The 13,897-nt window shown below is 36.2% G+C and overlaps 1 protein-coding gene across 1 annotated transcript in view; it reads left to right on the top strand.

Moving 5' to 3' along the window:
• Positions 1–13,897, top strand: part of LOC6584083 — a 77,733-nt gene that overhangs the window by 52,253 nt on the left and 11,583 nt on the right. The window contains exons 4-5 of the mRNA XM_002009707.4: positions 12,484–12,622; positions 12,988–13,125. Of these exons, the coding sequence (XP_002009743.1) occupies positions 12,484–12,622; positions 12,988–13,125 (277 nt within the window). The remainder of the gene's footprint in view (positions 1–12,483; positions 12,623–12,987; positions 13,126–13,897) is intronic.

The raw sequence follows: 13,897 nt of genomic DNA, 5'->3' as shown, positions 1-13,897 counted from the left end.
TAAAAGAGCAGAAAACTGCATGGACTCTACAGACTCACGAATATAAGTATCATACTGCTGGGACTCAGTGCAAGAATTTCCAGGAGATGAAATCTTATATTGATAGCTGATTTACTGATGAAACGGTTTGTCAATACATCAATAAATGCTTTATGTGCTGTAAAATTTAAAAAGAAAATAGTATAAACAAAATGAAAAGAAAAGGTTGACTAAAGCGAGGACAGCTCCACCTTTGATACCCTGGGTGTTAAGCAACAGGAAAGGTATTTACGAGTCATAATGAAGCATTGCTTGAAGATCTATATACAGACTTCTGTCTAGCTATATTCTACATCTATATCCAATGTTATTTTAAATATTACTTCGAATTTAGATATTTATATGAGTAATGATAGATTAGATATATCATAGTCGTTTTCTAGACTTCATGTTCTTCTTCATGTTTTAGTTCTTAAGAATACCTTCATTAAAAGTCTCGGATCCGAACTTTATAGACTTCAGATATCTCTTAGTCGAGCAGCTCTGTTTTATTCAATCATATTTAAGTCTTAAAATCCTTTTCAATCACATATAACTCTATTCCCTATAGAACACTTCTAACAAAAGTCCCGAAACCGAACTTTATTTATAAACTGAAGATATCTCTGAGTCGAGCCGTTCTCTTTTCTCGTTTGATGAACATAAATCTGCAATTATATTCAAGTCTTAAAATACTTTTCCTTGAGCACACCTTTAACAAAAGTCTTGAAAGGATATCTGATAGTCGTGCAGCTCGTGCAGCTGGTGCTTGTGTTTTTCTTTTTTTTTTTGCCATTGATCTCTCTGGCTCTGCTCGCTGAAATTAAATTTTAAATAAAAAAATAAAAAACTCGTCGGAAACGTTTCCAAGCGGCTAAAAAATATTTTCCGTTGCCGCGCGTATATAACGAAAGTCAAAGTAAGTTGAAGTTTTTGGCATTAACTTTTTGCGTAACAAACTTTCTCTCTGTATATGTGTGTGTGTGTGTGTCAGAGTGTGTGCGTGTGCGTGAGTAGGTCTTAAACTAAATAAGCCATTGACGGGCTGCCAGGCAGTGTCAAACAATACTCGAGTCCTTCTGCAACTTTAAGTCGCCGTCCAGTTGGCTGCTCGTAAATGTGCAACTTTTTAATAATTTCGTTCAAGTCAAGGAGGCACGCCCACTCGCCCACTCGCCCACATGCCCACACGCCCACACGCCCACTCGCTCAGCCCTTTGGCCACAGCGCGTGCCCCGAGGTGGTGGCCATTAAAATACTTGGCGGTTTTTTATTTCTTCCCTCTTTTTGCTGGGTGCAAAAGTTTTTCGTAAGCTCGAAACGAAAGCTGACTAAAATAATTGTTAGATGAATGGGTTGTTGTTGTTGTGGCTGTTGTTGTTATGTAAGTGTGTTTATGTATAAACTATTGCCACGACCAATGCAAACACTTGGAAAAAAATTTAAAAAAAAAAAAAAAAAAAACTCATTGCTTTTCAGTTTTCTAAGAGCAAGAAAAGCACGCCATAAATCAAAAAGTAATAAAACCAGCGCAGACTTTGTCAGAACACATCGGGCGCAGAGTGACGACAGGCGTAATAACTTCCTTTTCATGTTTAATTTCAAAACTATTTAAAATAAGAAAAGTTGAAACGGCGACAAATCAAAGTGAAAATAGATTGCATCAAAGTGCAGCCCCAACTGAAAATCGTAATTAACTTTGAAAATTTATATTTGTGTCGTGAATGTGGAATTTTTATATAAAGTGTGCCGCACTAAATTTGAGCCAAGGATCGAGAGAGAGAGAGAGAAAGAGAGAGCAAGAGAGAGAAAGGCAGATGGACAGAGAGAGGCCGAGAGACAAATGTACAGAGATGAGTACTATTGTAAATGGTCAAGGGAGCGATAGGGAGAGGCAGAGTGAAAGAGAGATAAATATTCAAAGAGACGGAGAGAGATAGGGATACAAGGAAAGAAAGAGACGGACAGACAGTGAAGCAAATAAACAGTGAGCCAGAGAGATAGAGAGACAGAATGACAAAGAGAGAAAAAGAGATAGGTATACAAAGAGACGGAGATAGGGAGATAAAGAGATAGGGAGATAAAAAGAGAAGGAGACAGAGAAAGAGGCTGACAGGGAGACAAATAGGCAGACAGACAGGAGATAGATAGATCGATAGAGAGAGAGAGGGAGGGAGAGAAAAAGAGAGGGAGAGATTGAAAAGGTAACACTGAAAAACTGAAAAGGAGAGAAAGAGAGATTGAAAAGGGGAGAGAGAGAGAAAAGGAGTCAGAGAGAGCGAATAACAGGCGAGTGGCGAAGCTATTCATAGAACTTTATAGGCATATCAAAGCGAATTTCCATTTAGAACATAATTAAATTTATATATAAATAATTTTCGAAACGTTTTACTGCTCAAGCTATCAGCTCCTACGACGAACGTGGCTTTCGCACTTTTTGGTTCGACATTTCTCAATGTCAAATGTGCAGAAAAGCTCCCGAAGTTTCCATTTTTGGTTATCTATTTCGGAAACTATGAAATTCAACTGATATTAAAGATATATATGTATGTATATATATGCATGTTCACATACACATACATTTAAATGCAGCTACAGCCCACTTCTGGCAACTGTTGAAACACCTTCATGGCTAAAACCCCACTGAGACACTGTTTTTTTTTTTGTTCCTTTGTGCACGAATTTTCGCCATTAAAAGTTTGGCATGTAAATCATACTTAAGAGACGTACATACAAATGTATATATGTGTGCGTGAATCACCCACACAGACAGACAGAGAAGCGCATAGAGAATTTCTGGAAAAAAAAAAAATGGGTCAAAATTTGTGAAACGAAGCACTAGAGAAATGTGACCAAGTTTTAGCAAATAAAAAAATGAAAAAAGATGTCAGGCTAGGCAGTAGACGACTATGAAATACCCTAACTCAAAAGTTTTAACATTTATAAAATGAAAAATATGTATATATGTATATGTATTATATTTAATATATTTAATTTAGAATATATAGCTATAAGAATATTTAATTTATATTTCCCTAAAATTGTGATGTAATTTAGAAAATCATCATCATCATCATATCATGCGATATCTACAACAATTGCTCTAATGATAAAAATCATACGATACGATATAATGAAAGTATCTAGCCTAATGAGTTGCTAAACCAGACGAACTGGTATCCGCTTTTTCTTCTACTTTCTTCTATAATTTATGTACATAATTAGTAAAAGATAAAAACAAGACTAAAATTATTAAACTGATTATTATTATCCAAATGTTATGTTTGATCTAAATTATACAAAAACTGAACGAAAATTGTCTGTGAAATATGAATGGTTCTCTACACAGGGTATATTTAAGTCGTTCTTTGCTTTTGCATAGCAACAGTTTGATGCATTGATTCCCTGTTTTTCAATTTGTTCATTTTCAAAAGCCATTTTCAGTTGACACAGCCGTCGTTCAGTAGGTGATGGAAAAATTAATGTCGAAATTGAATGAGCACACAGGAAATGTGCAGATGGCTTGACAGCCAGATAGAGAGAAGGAGGGAGAGAGAGGAAGCCAATGGATAGAGTGAGAGCGACAATAACTAATTAGGTGTGTGAACTAAATTGACATTTCAACCGTAAGCAAATGGCAATAATAATTATAATATTTATGATAATCGTTTTTGCGGTCAGTGGAAAAAGATGAAAACTTGTGAAAATTATTTGATTAATATTTATAGTTTGCAATGGAATAAAAACAACAACTGTGTGTCGTATTTTGATAAAATAATAAATGCATTTGGATATTATTGTGCAATCCCAAATCAAGCTATATGAATATTTTGCCTGCAGCAAATCGTGCTGATAATGCTGTATATTATGCGTCCCACCTGTCAGCTGCCACCTGTCGCAACATGTTCACATGAAAATGGTCGACAGAGCAATGAGTAGATGCATTAGCTAAATGTGCACGCTATTGTGCTTACGAATGGTTTTTATACGATTGTTAAATAATGAGAACGGGGAGGACGTGCAGGAGGTCGATGAATGGATGAACAGATGAAAGAAGGGAAGAACTGAGTTAGATGGACTTTGCTCGTTGTGCTGATCAGGAATGTATAAAATTTAAGGGTTCTGCTACGCCTCCTGCTGCTTCTTATTTGATTCCTCATTCTCCGTTTTTTCTGGTTATTAAAATGAGAGAGAAACCACTGCAGCATATAAAAATATTTCGCTTAGCCCTCTTAGTCTAACATAAAACTCTGCTTATATCACGCCAATCGGAGGATTTTTTTCTAGTTTTTATTCGAGTTATATCAGAAGCCTACGATAGAGCATGCTCTCTACTCCTGTTGACTTGGTCGATTCCCTAGTGAAAATTCTAGGGTATTTCGCTGTCAGCATCTATGCAAACAACTTGTGCTGCTGCTTCTGTTGTGTGTGTGTGTGTGTGTGTGTGTGTGGCGCACTTGACCACAATAAAAATAGCAGCTAGGAATACACAAATTATTATCGCGCACAACAAAAATACTTATGTACACATATGTATTTGTTTTATATGTCAGAGAGAATGAGATATCTATATATATATGTATATATGTGTGTGTGTGTGTGTGTGTGCGGGTATTTGTCATGTGGCTGTGTGTGGTGTGCGGTGTGCTGTGGCTTTGGCAATGTTTTTCAGCTTTGCTTATGAACCAATTTCAGCTTTCACATGGCACGGTTAGCTAAAGTCGACTCTTGTACAATAATAACATTAGTCGGCAATAATATTTCAGCCGATGCCAGCCATCATTGGCACTCCCCTCCAGCTGTCCAGCTGCTCACCTGTCCATACGTCAGTTTGTCTGGCTTTGGCTGCTTATATTAGTTTGCTATTATAGCTGCTATTATAGTTTGTTGTTTTTGTCCAACATTTATTGTCGTTGCTGGCTGCAACTATTTAGTGTTGCGGTCTCCTTGCCACACGCTCCCCACTTCCCACTCCGCGCCGCCCTCCACTGCACTACTTAGTGCAAACTCTGTGATGCAATAAGTGGCATGCCATTTAATAGACTACAATTTTGTTTCATTTCTGTTGTTGCGAACGAGGTTACCGACAATGTTGCAAAACACGCAACTGCAACTGCAACTGCAACTGCAACTGCTGCAGCAACAGCAACAACACTTGCAACAACATGTCCGATATTGAGGTAGCAGTAAATATGATTACAGCCTGTTAAATAACAGAATTTGTCGAAACCTAAGCCTTCTAATTGGCATTGTTCAGCAACGTGACCCAAAAAGAAAAACTTTACTTGAAAACCACAAAAAATATACAATATACACACACACACCCATACCTGGACACAGTCGCATTGCTACTATAACGTATATATAAAGCTTTGTTCTATTTTCAAGTCAATTGTTATGTTGCTAAAATGTGAAAAGCTGTCAAAAATCATCGAAAATAAATCGAATTGGAAGCTGCTCAGTGTCTCAGTGTTGTATTCAGCTATTGAAGCTTATGCATTTAGCTTCTGTTTCTAGCTTCAAATAGCTTTGAAATCAATAAAACTTAATCAAACTGCACGAAATATTCCTGTTAAATTTAAAAAACTCTGAGCTGTGAGTTTTTTCCTATACAAAGTCGATGGGAGCTAAATTCCCCTTGGCTGGCGCCTTTTAAACATTAAATATGGAATTCTTGAATTACTGTCGAGTCCTGATAATTCGAAATGGAAAGGGGATCTGTACTACACAGATATTCAAATTACGGAGAGCGATTTTTTTTTTGTTTTTGGTTTTTTTTTTCGATTTTCCGCGACTCAGCTGTATTATTATTATTATATTGCAGAAGATTAACGTTTTTTTATGAAATACAATATTAAAAATAGTTTTGGAATAATCAAGTTGATGTGTTCTATGCATTCTATACTGTCGATACTCTTTATACTCATTATACTATCGACACTTTCGATACCCTTGATACTCTCGATAATTTCTATCCTTCTTTCTCTATACTTTTTTTACTCTAGATACTATACATACTTTATATATTTTCTAAACTATCGAACCTCTTTATACTGCCGACACTTTCGATACCCTTGATACTTTCAATACTTTTAATACTCATTACACTCTTGTAAATTTATATGCTTTTGGTTCTTTCTATACTTCTGATACTCTTTATACCGTCTTACTCTCTATACTGTCTATAATATTTGTACTCCTCGATAATCTTTATACTCTTCATATTTTCTACACTTTTTATACTCTCGATTCTTTCGATACTCTTTGTATCTTTGAAACATTCTATACTTTTGATAAAAACTGTTTGCAATGTGAGTGAAATGTCCATCTGGCTCTCCGTTCGTTCGTCGGTCACCTGTTTGCCTGCTCATCTGTCCTTCTGCCCGACAGTAAAAACTCCCTTTCTGACTCTTTTTATTATCTGTTTGTGGACAGTGAATACTGCAATCGGGTGCTATGGACTTTATTATTTATTTTGCAATTGGATTCTGTTTTATTCCACTTGAAATGAAACTAAATTCACTGCTGCACAATTTAAAAAAAAAAAAAAAAAAAAATAAAATAAAATAGAATAACACTCTAAAATATGACTAAAAAGGCTTTTAAAAAATTGTTCATCAATACAGCTCAATCAGCGATAATTTCACGTTTTTTATTAAGCCATTTAAGCAACAGTATTTGATTTCAAAACTTTTAATTGAAACTTTTTATGAATGTAAAGGATAGAGACATCATATCTCTCTCTCTCCTTCCCTCTCTATTATTTCAATGTAGAAACTGTTAATGAATTAAGTCTGTACGCTTTGATGGTAAATAATTACGAGAATAACTCAAATTTAGATGCCTTTTGATTGTAAATGAATGAATATGAAAATTAGGAGGAAAATGAAAACGAATATAAGAAAACATATAATTCAGGCCTCAAGACGTTAGCAAATAATTCCAGTTAAGTTGAAGTGTAAATGACAGCCTGTATGACAGTGAAATACGAAGAAGCTAGCAGCAGGAGGAGCATTTAATTTATAGCCTGTAGCCTCGGGTTTCTCATGCCAATGGACACATGGACATACATAGACTGACGGCCTCATTAATTTGGCTCAATTATCTTATTAGGCAGACAGCTCACATATACACATGCATAGTATATTATCAGTGCTCTGTGATATTTGTGCAGCCATCAACTTGGGTTAATTTAACAAATTTCACTCGAACTCCACTCGCCAAATCATTTTGTAATCTTAAATTTTTCAATAGACGTGTGTAAATATATATATATATATATATATATATATATATATATATATATATTTGGTATATCTGGTGGGACATCTTAAAGCTTAATGGCCACTTCTGTTCACGTAAGGGCCAACTTTCTTAGCCATTTCGTTCGGCAGTGGCTTGTGATATTATCGCCTAACAAGCGGAAAATGCCGTCAACTTTGAAGCGAGTGAGCGGCAGCAACCTTTCAACGGGGCAGGAAGCGGTAAGCGGGAGCCTGCCACGGATGGCCGAATGGCGAATGGCGAATGGTGAATGACGGCGGGGGATGCCACCCAAAATAAGACTCGCAGACGCACAGCAATTTAGATATTGATTTAGATAGCGCTGTAAATACTTGTGTAGTAACGAGTGTATTTACAGCAGGAAACGAGCATACACGACGGCTACGTGGCTGCCTAGGCGGCGGGCTGGCGGGCTAGCGGGCTAGCGGGCTGGCGGGGTAGACAGTTGAGGTTGGCTGCTGTGAATGCTGTGAATGCCAACGTCAATGCCTGACCACCGACCATCGGCGGCACACCGAACTCTTGTTGTAATTGCCAATCGTCAAATGACTGATTTGAGATTTTCGTTTAATCATTGGCATTCGTTTACCATTAATTATCCGAACAATATGTGCAATTAATTTCAGTTCAAGAAATTGTAGCTAAATGTCTGCATTTCAACAAGCAAATGCAAAGCAACAACCAAATAATCTGAGAAGCTGAACTGCAACAGAAAACAGCTTTAATTTAGCATTTGAACTCAAGTTACGGCATGTGATGAAAGCTACTAAAATTACAATGTAAAGGTTAATGAGTGAGCCCTTTTCTAATTAAATATTAGCACATAGACATATATCGTGGGCTCATTTAGGGTTAACATTTGGATTCTGGATGTTCTTGAAGGAGTTGAGATGGTTTCTATTATGTTATAAATGTACTTAAAATTTTGTCACAGATTTTAAATTTAAATTATATATTATGTTTATTCTATATGCAGTTTTATTGATTCATATAAAATTAAAAAAATATATATATATATATATATAATATAACGTTTATAAAAAAAGAAAAAATACAAATATCCTCTTTCTTATATCCACATCATACATATATACAATAATAATAATAATAATTATAATATAGCGTATGTTTACAAATATATAAAATATAAATTACGATATTCCCTTTTTTATATCCACCTCAACATTTAGTTCTGTACATACATATATACATACATGCATACATACATAGATACTCATATGCATACTAGCATACCTACTTACGTACGTGGTGTAATACATACCGAGCATACATACATCCCTACATATATAATATATATATCTTGCATATGTACAAAATTATTTTTTTTATTTATTTTTATTTTTTTTTTATTTATTTATATTTTTTTACTTCATTTTGATTCCTTGACCAGCAGAAAGACAATCAACATTTTTTTTTTTATTTATTTATTTATTTTTTTTTATTTATTGAGGAAGCGCCAGAGCGTCTTATCTATTATCTCCCTTGAAGCAAGTTTTACATCACCGGTTTAAAATTTAAACATATATTATTAAGTAAGTTAACTTCTAGTGGCGATAAGGTTTTGGAAATAACGTCTTTTTAATTGGCAAATAGGCCTCGAGTTTGGCAGCTTTCTTGCCAGCCGGTTGGCGTGGGATGTACATAATATACATAAAATTTATAACATTACTAAATTATAAACATATGAGGCCTAAGGGAATATGTTCAATAGATATATACAATAAATATATTTTTATATTTATGTATGTATATCATTTATGTATACTATAACAAAATAATAAACACAAAACGTAATATACGGCTTGCTCTAATTCTTTTTGCAAGAATATACAAGCAAATTTTTATTTTGATATATTTTGCATATTGAACAATTGAATTGCCTCTTATTCATGCAAAATTTTCAGATTGTAAACTGAATTCTTTTATGAATTCCCGTCTATTCCCAAAAACAACAGCAACTGAATGCTTCGAAGCATGCCTCACCTCAAGTTGGTAGAGTGTTTTTCAAAAATATTCATAAAATACAAGAAGAATTAAGAATGCGCCCAAGAGTTGTGTCTGGCAAACAATTAAAGCATGTTTGAATTTGATTAAAGTTGAGATTTATTTTGATTTTAATTTTGATATTTGTGGAAAAAAAAAATCCATGCGGCTTTAACTTTGCTAGCAATAAGGAAATATTTATCTTTTAACTAACTTTTAAGCAATGCGGAAATGAGCTTGGATATAATTTAGTCAAACTTGAACGTAATTAAATGCTAAACATCCGACAGCCGAGATATCCAACATCCGACGTTGCGCACGCTATGCCAAAAATAGATTCGTAGAGTTCTCGCTTGCAAAAATAAATGAAGCTACTTAACTGTACTTAACCTTTAATGCTGCACGAACAGATATTTGATTAAAAAATTCCGTAAATTCTTAACTTTTGCGGCTGACAAAGCTACTATTTGTATAAAATGTGATAAAAAAAAACCCGGATTTTTTCAAATAAACATTTCAATTATTTTACTTTTTTATTCACGAAAGAGAAATGGGTATATTTGTTTGTGCTGTTCGGCTGTCTGTTTATCCGTTTAAGTGCCATTTCGATGATATTGAAGCTAGAATCTTAAAATAATCATGGTATGCTCTTGAATTTTAAATCCTTGGAGGCGTGGCACATAGACTAAAACTATATCGTTTACACTTTTCAAGCTATAAACTGCAAGTTGAAAGACTACATTGCTGTATAATATATACATATATACATATACGAATTGGGGGCGTGGCTAATCGAGTATGGAACTGGCAGCGTTTCGGCCGTAGATGAGTATACGACAGTCAGTAATGCCCAACTGCAACGCTCTCACTTGCTTTTGCCTGTTTTTTTTTTGCCCTTTTTTAAAAACATTTATTGATCTATTTGTGACACTCGAATTAAAATCATCTGGATACCAATGAAGCGACTAAATTTAATTAAATCAAATTTAATTGAATAAAGTTGGCAGTAGAATTTTTTTAGCTCCTTTTTTTTTGTTTTTTGTTTATCCACAATTTGATTTCAATTATTAAAATGGGCTGCCATTGTTAATCAGCTAGCAGCTGTCAATTTTGTAATTTCACAAAACTCGCTAGTTTTATTAAGTGTTTTTTAAATATGTACGCGCTCTCGACATTTTCCAAATTGGCAGCGAACAAAGCGAATTTTTCAAGTTTTAATCTGAATTTTAATTAATTTGGCTTTTCAGCTGCTGTGTTGAGGGTTTGTTGTTGGTGTTGTTGTAGCTGTTGTTGCTTCTGTTGCTGCTAAACCAATTAGCAGTCCAGATGAGACAAAAGTTTAGCAATTTTGTCTGAGAAGTTAGGTTTTAGTACGAGTTCTATGTGTCGCTGTCGTATACGCAATGCGTCAATTGTTTCACCATGCTCCCGTCTCTAATAACCGTTGTTGTTGTTGCTGCTGTTGTTGTTGTTGTGGTACTTGTTGCTATTGTCGTCAAGATTGCATTGCCTTACGGCTGTTGCCGTCTGTCGTCTGTCGTCTGTCTTGACTAATTTATATGTGCATATTAAATTAGCCCGAGCGGCGCAAAGTGTTGCGCTTGGAATTAGTTCACACCCAAAGACAGAAAAACACACACACACACACACACATACATATAAAGACACACGTACACACCCATACATGTGCAGAAAACGTTTCAATCTGATGGCTTTTATTATTTAATTGACAGTCTCGTGCGCTTGTTTCCGCTTGTTTCTCAGCCGCATTGCCATTTGGCACGCTTCAAAACGGAATTGAATTAGCGTCGGCCAACAGCAGCGCAAATCTGTACGCAATTTGATAATTAACTCAGCTCTCATAGAATGTATGCAATTTTTGATGATGACAATGAAGAACAAGAAGAAGAGACTTTAAAGCTTCATCGATTGTGTGAAGATGAAGTACGAAAGTAGGAAATACGTTATGACAAAATAATTTATGGACTATATAGAACTACAATAATAATAAATATAGGAACAATAATAATAATCACCTTGCACAAATTATTATATTAAATGATTATACAAATTAATTAATTATGACTGAGATAGAAAAGACTGCTTTATCAGTCAGTCAGTCAGGTCAGACTCTATATCTGCTTACAGACTAGAAAAACTACCCTTTCTCTAGCTGGCTCTCATCTGGGACTACTAGGATTTATTTCACAGCCCTTATATGGGCTCTATTTGAGCTGTGCTTTGCTCACACTTTTTTCATAGCAAAATCATATTGAAAACATGTAATACAATAGGGATAATACAAATACAAAATCAAAGTAATTAAAATACTAATAATAATAATAGAATTTAATATTTATATGTATATAGGATTATTTCAAAACTATTACGAATTATTTACCATTTTCATACAGCCGAGTCTCGATAATTTATATCCCGCTAAATCGATAATTGCGATAAATCGAGAAAAAAATGTATCCACTTGAATAAAATTTGTTCTCAATAATCTCGATAGTTGGAATTTCTGTATAAATCGAAAAAAAAAACTGATCACCTTGCAATTTAGAAATATCGAATTATCGACTTGAATAATAAATTATTCAAACTAATATATTGTATTATTCAGGGTTGTCCATGCTACGTCTACGTCTTACTTTTATAGTAAAGTTATTATAATTATTTTCCAATCAGGTTTTTCTGTAGCTCAATGGAGAGTCCTAGCTCATTGTCACTCTTCCTCTTTTGACGATAAGAAGTTTTTTCTTTTTAATGCTGCTTATTGCCTATGTCTCTATAGCGCATTATGCTCAAAATCTTACGATCTTAGTGGGCCCGTCTGGATAAGGTAACTTGAATCGCACATACTAGATCTTTTGCCAGTAGAATCCTTTCAGGTGTCACTTTCACCTATCCTAAGTCTAGGTACTTGTATGAAATATGTGTGTATAGAGAGAATAAGGCTAAAGTAGAGGGCCAAAGAGGCGCCGCAATGAATGTCAACTCTGGAGCAGTGTTCATCAATCTGCTGTTTGCGCTGCTTTGCTTTGTTCTGCAGCTGCAAGGCGTTGGCCCAGTTATTGGTTTAGTTGGGCCTCTTGCATTATCTGTTAATCGAGTCTATCCCCTGCAGAGCTGCCTCATTCAATAAAATGCGAAATTTGTTTTCTCTCATTGCAGCAACAATCGCTGAGCGATACGAGTGCGGACAGCGGCAAAGGTGCAAAGTTTTTATTGCGGAAACGCAAATCGAAGAAGACAACGGAAAGTCCGAGCGTTGCGCTGGCAGCGGCAGCGGCTGCGAATGGCGAGCACAAAGGTAAGGAGGTGTGGCAATGTTGAATGGTGGATGGGTGGGGAGGGGAAGGGAGGGGGAAGAAAGACGACGGCCAATGCATTAAATCGAAACAATGGCCGAGCAACAACAACAACAACAACAACAGTGCAACAATGCAGCAAGTGCAAAGTGATGCAAACTTTTCAAATTGCCATCATTTTGTTGCTCGACTTTTTTATCTGTTTCTATGTTGTTGGTCTGTCTCCCTCTCTCTCTCTCTCTCTCTATCTCTTTTGGCTGTTGCACTTTGTTTTTAATTAATTGCAATTTGCAAGCAAATAATCTTATGCTCATTCTCTCTCCTTTTCTCTCACTTTCTCTCTCCCTCTCTCCATCTCCATGTCTAGCTAAACGTGGCACACAGCCGTCAGTCAAATGCGTGCTGGTTGGCGATGGGGCTGTTGGCAAAACCAATTTGATCTTGTCATATCTGGAGAATCGATTCAATCCGGAGCATGTGCCGACGGCATCAGATATTTATAACGGTAAGTTGAGACCCGTGAAAATTGTGAAAATATTGATTGCCTGACTGGGGCTGAATGCCTATGCCTTACCTTGCCTTACCTTGCCTTACCTTGCCTTACCTTGCCTTGGCAGCCTGTGGACTGCGCTTTTCAACAGGTTTACTTAACGGCATTTTTTCAATGTACACACATACACACACACACACACACACACACACACTCTGGCACACACACTCGAGATACGCACCAACAAGAAATACCTTCAACCCAAACACGACCTTCGGCTGGGGTTTTTCTTCTCTCTTTTATTTTTTTATTTTCCTTCTCTCTGCTGCCTTCTCGCTGACTGCGCTGCTGCCGCGTATATGAATTTTTCATTTTGTTGAAAACCAATTTGGGAAATCTTTACTGAGTTTCCGTGTGAAGGATGCGGCGTGCTCGGCATTCGACTGTGGGCCTCAGACTCAGCTGACGGAAGTAGGCGAAAATGATGTTCAACTGCCTGCAGGCAGAGCCACAGCCAGAGCCACTCCTCTACGCCCACACACACACACACACCCCACTCCACTCCCAGCCCAGCTCTAGCCATGCACAAGCCAGGCGCAGGAAGGCAGCTTCATTTGACTTTCACTGCTTCCGCATTTGCGCGCTCGCATGCCATATGAGTGCATGTGTGTGTGTGTGTGTGTGTGTGCGTGTGTGTGTGTTATGTGGTGGGGCGCGTGTGTGTATTGAGCTGTGCATGTGTGCTATTCACGAATTTTAATGAACGGAAAATTGAAATTTGCGGTTA

The sequence above is a fragment of the Drosophila mojavensis genome, unplaced genomic scaffold (assembly GCF_018153725.1).
Source record: "Drosophila mojavensis isolate 15081-1352.22 unplaced genomic scaffold, ASM1815372v1 contig_136, whole genome shotgun sequence".
Classification (NCBI taxonomy): domain Eukaryota; kingdom Metazoa; phylum Arthropoda; class Insecta; order Diptera; family Drosophilidae; genus Drosophila; species Drosophila mojavensis.
Note: the sequence above shows the minus strand (reverse complement) of the source record. Positions and strands in the feature narration are given on the sequence as shown.